This window comes from Phragmites australis, chromosome 1 (genome assembly GCF_958298935.1).
Source record: "Phragmites australis chromosome 1, lpPhrAust1.1, whole genome shotgun sequence".
In the NCBI taxonomy this organism is placed as follows: domain Eukaryota; kingdom Viridiplantae; phylum Streptophyta; class Magnoliopsida; order Poales; family Poaceae; genus Phragmites; species Phragmites australis.
In genome coordinates, this window is record NC_084921.1 from 7,649,672 (window position 1) to 7,657,476 (window position 7,805).

Genomic DNA, 7,805 nt, shown 5'->3' on the forward strand with positions numbered 1-7,805 from the left:
ATTGAGTATTATTTCATCCATCTCAAAATAGATGATATTTTGGCATTTTATACAATAGTTAAAGTATATAACGTTTTACAATTTTGAGATAGTTTTAGTCCAAGTTTTTCAGTCTTACTTTTCCATTAATTAACTTTCTTCCCAATATAAATCTCATTTCTCATGTAATTAATGATATTAAAAGGGGATAAGATGATCATTTTATCTTTCACGTTAATACTTATACTCACTTTAATACTCCCTCCGATCATAAATACTTATTATTTTTTAATTTTCACGGTCTTCAACGTGCAATTTTTGACTATTATTTTCTATTAAAATATAGTTATAACATCTAATAAAAATATATATTATGAAAGTATTTTTAAGACAAATCTATATGTGTGATTTTTATGTTTCCAAACTGAATAATTTGAAAGCTATTAACAGTTAAAGTTTTAAAAATTTAACCGATTTTAATCAAAATAACAAATATTTATAGCCAGAGAGAGTATATTTATCGTTTTATCTTTCACCTTAATATTTTGAGACGGAGTGAGTTTTAATCAAGAATTCTGCAACAGAAACCCAAGAATTAGCATATTCAGCGCAGACATGAACCAGAAGCAGAACTAAAATTGAATAAAACCTCAGAACACTTCTCTCTTTAATGTCCAAAACAAACATCGATCCCTCTTAATTTCTCTAGCTTTACACTTAAGTGAACTGCGTACGGTCGGGTCTGCTCAAGAGGAGGCATTCACATTATTATTTCTGATGTGGCCGCCGCAGCCGAAGCTGCAGTTGCAGTTAACTTTGTCGGCCTGCTCGTTCGCCGCCGCGGCCAGCGGCGCGGTGAATGGAGCTCCGAAGCAGGAGAAGCTGCCGCGGTGTGGCTGCTGCATCAGTGCGTCGCCGGCAGAGACCGCGTGGCCGATGACGTAGTCGTCGACCGCGGGCTGGCGCGGAGGGCCCGGGTACGTCGCCGGGTAGTTCATCGGGTGAAGTGTGGATGGCGCCGTGTAGAGGCAATTGTACGGCGGCTGCGGCGACTGCCGCGGATGCACCGGCCGGAACGGGAGGCACGAGTCGCCTATTCCGCCGCCGCCGCTGCCGTTGACGCCTCCCCGGAAGCCTCCTCCCAGTACGGTCGGTGGGGCAGCACCTCCCATATTCGCATCCCTGAAACTGTAGCGCGAGAAATTTGCAACGGCCGTGAGAAACCCTAATCAATGAGAAGGCGCGATCACGATCATCTGCAGTGGAGTTCTCCTTATGGATGAATGAATGTATGTGCACCTCATCTGCGCGCCGACGGCGGCGAGGCTCTCGTTGCCGAAGACGAGTTGCCGGGCACGGTTGAGGGTTTCAGTCTCCCTCTCTGGAAGAAACCCCACACAAATTAATAAGTTATAGGGCACATTGGAAGGAAACGTAACAGAAAAATACAAGTTCGGTCACATTGTGCATCTATATAGATCGCACGGTCAATTTTTATAATAAAACCTGATGCAATTAGCTATAGGTTTGTGATCTTGCCTTGCCGATGCCGGTTCATGTGGCCACCAAGCGCTTGAGACTTGCAGAACTTGAGGGAGCAAAACCGGCATTCATATACCTTGGCAGCGACATCCTTCCCTCCACTGCTCTTCTTCTTTATCCCTTCACACATTTGTATCAAAGACCAATCAGTCACTGGCACTGCAAAGTGCAGAGATCTTGCCCTTCATATATACACAAGTTAAGATACTATGCGCAAAATGAGTAGACTCTTTTCATGACATGCTAAATTCATGAGAAATACTTCGCATCAACAGAAAGTATTGTATGTTCCTACTAACTTCTGAAGCATTCTACAAATAAACGAGCTAGTCCGACATAGATTCAAAGCACAAACTTCAAGAAAGAGCTCCATTGTTCACAGAAGCAACATGGTAACAGTTGCAGGATTTTCTTTCATGACGCAGAACTAGTTCACCTCCAAATCAAGGCAATGTTTATGTCGATCGGTTCTTACTAGCTGTGTTGGCGCTGGATGTGGCGGTGGTCGTCGTGCTCTCCACCGCTTGCTTCCCGTACTCCTCTGGCAAGTTGTTCAGGTCCAAGGGGCTCCCTTCTTGCCTCCTTGAGTTCACCATGAAGAACAGCAAAAATAGTTACTACCTTCTTCCAACACTAGGTCTTGGCCGGGAAGAGCATATAAAGATCGATTCACATAATTAAAGCAGTTCCTATCTACAAATGATGAGCACAGGAGCTCAAAAGAACAAGATGTGCATAGAAACGCACTAGTACAGCACCAACAACAAGAAGAAAAAAAATGCAGTGGCAGTTCTACATAGTACCGGATGATCTAGACAAGCAAGCTGTTAATGGAGATCCTGAATCTATCCTTGTGATAGCACAAGCTGATAAAAAACTTAGGACTATGCATAGCAAAAAAAAAGGAAAAACAGGCTTGCTCATACAGGAGTGATGGTTTGTGACCAGGAAAAAAGAAGAGAACAGATGTGCACACATAAACAGGAGACGCACACAGAGACAATAGTGCTTCAGAAGAAGAGATGTACAAAACATGGAGATGAACAATACAAGACACCAAAGAAGTCATGAGGAGTAGTTGTGGGTGTAGGCGTCTTACATGGTGGAGCAGAGAGAGCAGGGAGTGAGACAGCTGAACACTATGATGCAATGGAGGTTTTGGAAGGAGAGAGGAAAGAGGAAAGGGGGGTATATATCGGATGGTGGGGTGGACTGTGGAGTGAGCTCTCTCTATGTGACTGTGTGTGTGTGGAGTGAGAGACAGACAGACAGAGAGGCAGCTAGCAGGAGTATTACGGTTTATTAGTATCATGACACAAAAGCGAAAAGACACTGCAGTTTGGAGACAGCAAATGCATAGGGGAAAGGCTGTCTTAAAGTGTTGGTTTGGGTGTAGATAGAGACTGAGTAGTTCTTCAGTAGAGCTATATGTACTAGGTGAGAGACTGAGTAGTACTAGGTGAGGAGAGAGGAAAGCCTGAAAGTTCTCTATCAGTTCACCTCTGCACAGCCGTTCCTTTCTCTCTCCTATCACACATTCACACACACCTAGCTGCGCCTCTTCCTCTCTCTCTACACCCCTCAAGATGTTGAGCTGAAAGCAGCTAGGAAATGTGATACTTGGATTCTGTGATGGTTGCAGTCCAAATGAAGCTGTAGCGTAGTGGTGCTGTGTTATCCTTTCTCTCTCCTCCGGCCAGGAAGAGATAGATAGTATGCGTGCCAAGCTATGTTAGTGAGAATATGGATGAAAATGGTATGAAAACAATCGGAAAAAGTTTAAACTAATTTCAGTTTCACAGTTTTTTCTCAGAAATGAAGTCGATAATGATAATGTTGAAAACGAATACAACGACGATAATATGAGAAAACCGGAAACGGTGTTGTCGGGACGGAAACATACCGATATCAATTGGGAATTGATAATTCAATCCCGAAAGCACCAAACTGTAGCTCTGAGCATTAGCTCTAACTCATGGTGCCTTACTTCTGCACTACTAAAAAAGAATACCCAACAAGCAATTCAATTGAGCTTCTTCTGCTGCATCATGTGGGCTAAGTGATAGGTAATTGGTAAGTGCTTCTAGGATTCTAGCTCCAGCCTATCACGGACGTGAAAGAGATCGGTGACGTCCTAAAAGCGGGGTGGGAGTGAATTAGGATATCTAAAACTAATCGGCTCTAAAAAATTTACAAGATAAACTTATACCAATTTCTATCTAGAAAACTCTAGGTTTATAGTGTATCTACTCTACCACTCAAAAAGATTTGCAACCTATAATCAATCTTAGCAAACTACTCTAGAAAGATAAACATGCAAAGATAACTTGTAAGTATGTAAATACGGAAACGTAAAGAAGGTAGTGAGAGCAAACTCGGCATAAATAATTTTTATCCTGTGGTATCGATGACATAAACATTACCCATAATCTACGTTTGAGCATCCACTTAGGATATTACTCCCGGTTAGCACCGGTCACAACCCTTGAGCCACCTAGGTCTCAAATATGTTGAGCCATCAAGCCACAAAAGGCAAGGTTCACCACAAACTTCTCTTCCAGTCACTTCCCATCGTCTTCACTTTAGAGCTTGAGCCACCAAGGCAAGAGTCACAGCGTCTCTATACAAGCTTTTTAGCCACTGCTCCACACGAAGCCGAAGGGTCGACAAGCTTGAGCAACCAAGGCTCGTGGTACCGGTGAGTCATCAAGACTGCAAGGCGATGGTGTACCACTTGGTATAGGGTAGGATCACTCATTGATCCTCTCTCTAGGAAAAATACCTAGTAACAATTCTCTCTAGTCCTAATAGCACTAATTACTCTCTAATCTTGTGCTAATTGCCTTGGATGATCACTTTTAGCACTTCAGTGGCTTGGATGTCTACTCAATTGTATGTGAGCTTCTCTGTACTTCAGCACCTTCAAATAACCGAGTGGGGAGGGGTATATATAACCTTAATCCCATGCACTAGCTGTTGCTCTAACGGTCATATTTTTCCTAGACGCTGGATGATCCGGCATGCACCTGCTCCAAGAACTGGACCATCCAGTGTGGACCAATCATAAAAACTAGCCGTTAGAGTAGCTGATCCTCTGGTGAAGCCTCCTTTGTATGCGCCAAACCATCCGGCGTGTACATGTCCATTTTCCACTCAACAGGAACCTCCTAGACTTTACTCCGGTGACTCTTCCAAGATATACACCGGACCATCCGGCATATATAAATCCTTTTTTCATTGAACACAAAGAATTCCCTCTGGACTTTGCTCCAGCGATGCCTCCATTGTGTACATCGGAGCATCCGACATGTACAACTTGAACCTAAAAACACTCCAACGTGTTCAGTTGCTTCAGCGCCGGACCATCCGGTGTGTACATGCATTAAGGCTTGCTTCTAAACAAATCCTCCGGCGTGTACAAACTCCCTAGCGTCGGAGCATCCAGTGTATAGAGTTTTTCCAGAACTCATCCAATTCAAATTTCTTTGAGTTTTGTCTTCTCGTCCAATTTTTCAAGTGTGCATCCATGAGACCTACTAAAGCATATATTTGAAAATATGTTAGTCACATTAACTATATTACTATTAATCACTAAAATCACATATATGCCTAAAAGTGTCATGTTCGCTATAGAGCGATTGGGCAAATAGATAACGAGAGGCTGGGATGGGAGGATGGAAGCCTGGGAGTCCTGTTGTCTACTGGGCTATGAGTCGTGCCCAAGTTGAGATGTACCATAGGAAGTAAATGCGGTAATTTCCGACTCAAAACAAAAGAACTAAAAAACGATCAAAACAAGGCCTAAGTCGTTTCCACAGAGTTTTCTTATTTTCGGCTACTATGGTCAGAAAAATTCAAAAACAATCATCAAAACACCAAGAATTACCATTTTCATTTTCATCAATTCCTTCCAGAGAGCATGCATCCACACTAGGCAGAAAAAGAAAGCCCCACAACACAACTACTCGTAACTAGAGGTGGGACTTGGGCCGGCGGGCCTTCCGGGCCGTGCTAGGATGGCCCGATAAACTGTTCGGGCCGGGTCGGGCTGGCCCAAGCCACCTTCAGCTAGGTCCAGACCCGACACGGATGCACGATGAGCCTCATCGGGCCAGGCTGACACGGGTCCAGCACCACCACACTCCACCGCACTGGAGGGCGCGTGAGGGCGTGGACCCATTTTTTACCGGGCCAGACCGCCCATTAGGCCCCATATCAAGGCCTGACCCGACCTATAAATCGGACCGGGTCAGCCTAGCCCATCAGTGCTCGTGCCGGGTCAGGCTTAGACTGGACCGGGCCGTGTCGGGCTCGGACTGGCCCAAAAAACACGGCCCAAAGTCCCAGCTCTACTCGTAACACTGCACTGTATCTATTTGGAACCAGCAACAGATATGCTGAGGCCTCTTGTTCTCACTAGATTTTGCGCAAAGAAACGCAGAGACATCACACATGAACATGCACATCTGTACATGCATGTATAGGCAATAGACCTGTGTCCTTTGTTGCTTCTTTCTCCCTCATCCTGTGGTTGTGTAGGACATGCATGCATGCATGCAGTTCGAGGGGGTAGAGAGAGAGAGCGCGCGCGTAGGGTAATAAGGACAAGGGCACCTCTTACAAAGCCCTGCTCCAATATTTAGTTGAGAGGAGCATGCACAAGCACAAGGAGGCTAAGACCTATAGCTGCATGCATGCTTGCTTAGCATTTGAGCTGGGCTAGCTGTAGTAGGTTGGTAGCTAGGAAGTGTTGTTGTCAGGTAGTACTACTGGGAGTTTAAGGGTGGAGGAAGAGAGAGAATGTAGGAGGATTGGTTTAAATACCCTCAATTCAGGCTGCTGGGTAATACTATGACCAGTTAAAAAAAGTGCCTTTTGTATGGAAAATATGAGACATTGAGCTTTCAGTAGTACAAGTGACTGGACGTCATGTATGGTGACAATGACCTTGGCATACAAGTTTTTCATCTCTCTCTCTGGAATTAGCAAGGGCATGCGAGTAGAGCTTAGTGACACTGGCTTGGCCTGGCCATGTAAACCCAGACAACGAACGAAGCTGATAGGATGGGGAGCTTGCCGGAGTGATCGAGGAAGAAAAGATGGAAAGACACAGGCTTGTGACCCGTAAGTACGAGCATGCTGTGATATTGTGACAGTTAATTTACTGCCGGTCTAGTCAGTGTGCTGCACATCAGGCGGCGGCTTCCTCGTGATTTGCTATGCGTGTTGACTTTTGATCCGCCGGACGGCCGGAGTAAAAGAAACAAGTATATTCTCATTTGTACGATTGCACCGTAGCTAGCTCCTGGCTATACGAATCCTATTAGTGCTCCCTCCCATTCTTTTTCATTTGATGTTTTATTTTTTTTCAAAGGGATGTATTTATATTAAAGGAAGGACAGAACATCCTCAAATTGCATCATAGACCCTTAAAAAAAGTAAAATTACATTACAGTCCTTATGGGTCTTCTCGTGTTTCGAGCTTAGCTTTCTCCATTTGCCGCAGCCGAAGGCAACCACCAGCACCAGAGTGACTTCACTGCCGCCACGACAAGAGGCTCCAATCCTTGGAATCCACCGCATCAATCCAACACCCTAGGACCACCAGGACGCATCTAAGCCACTGAACGACCGCTGACCACCATCTCGCCAGACGGGAAAAGAAAGGTTTGCGATGGCTCACCGTAGAAGCTCCAGCCAAAGGTGCCCAAAAGAACATCTCCGTGCTCGGGGCAACATCGCCGGCACAAAATCGCAACCCTAACTTGGGGATGAACACAAGCTGCATCTCCTTTGCCAAAAGACCAAACAAAACTGACCACTTACGACTATCACCAGAGATATCGTTGACGCCAAAGTTGGTGATGAGGATCTGAACGCTAGACGAAGACGTCGCCATTGCCGCCGGCCCCAACGACATCGCCACTTCAATAGAACCCAGCATGACGTCGTTGGACGGCACCACCAGGAAGATCTAGCTTATTCTTACCTAGATCTACAGTTTACCTAACTACTACTAGACTAATAGCTATGCCGCACGTCGATCCACCAGGAGCCCCTCACCACCAGTGCTGAAGAGGCCACCGGAGGCGAGGGTTCAGCAGGATCGCCGCCAGAATTCGATTCGCCTGCTCGGTCACCTCTGGCTACTGTAGCTGGGGAAAACACCGGAGCCTTCTAGGCGCCCGTAAACGTCTGAATTCTGAACTTGGGTAGGTCTTCTGGTGGAGACGATGTTTTAGGTGTTTCATTTGATGTTTTACGTGTGGAGACGATGGAATATA

The 7,805-nt window shown here is 45.3% G+C and overlaps 1 protein-coding gene across 1 annotated transcript; it reads right to left on the bottom strand.

Moving 5' to 3' along the window:
• Positions 1 to 725: 725 nt before the first annotated feature.
• On the bottom strand, positions 726 to 2,281 carry LOC133887415 (zinc finger protein STAMENLESS 1-like). Its single transcript, XM_062327362.1, has 4 exons — positions 1,997 to 2,281; positions 1,519 to 1,641; positions 1,279 to 1,360; positions 726 to 1,167 (listed from the first exon to the last, which is right to left on the bottom strand). The coding sequence occupies exons 1-4, from the start codon at positions 2,115 to 2,117 to the stop codon at positions 726 to 728; spliced, it is 768 nt and encodes a 255-aa protein (XP_062183346.1). The 5' UTR covers positions 2,118 to 2,281.
• Between the last annotated feature and the right edge of the window lie 5,524 nt (positions 2,282 to 7,805).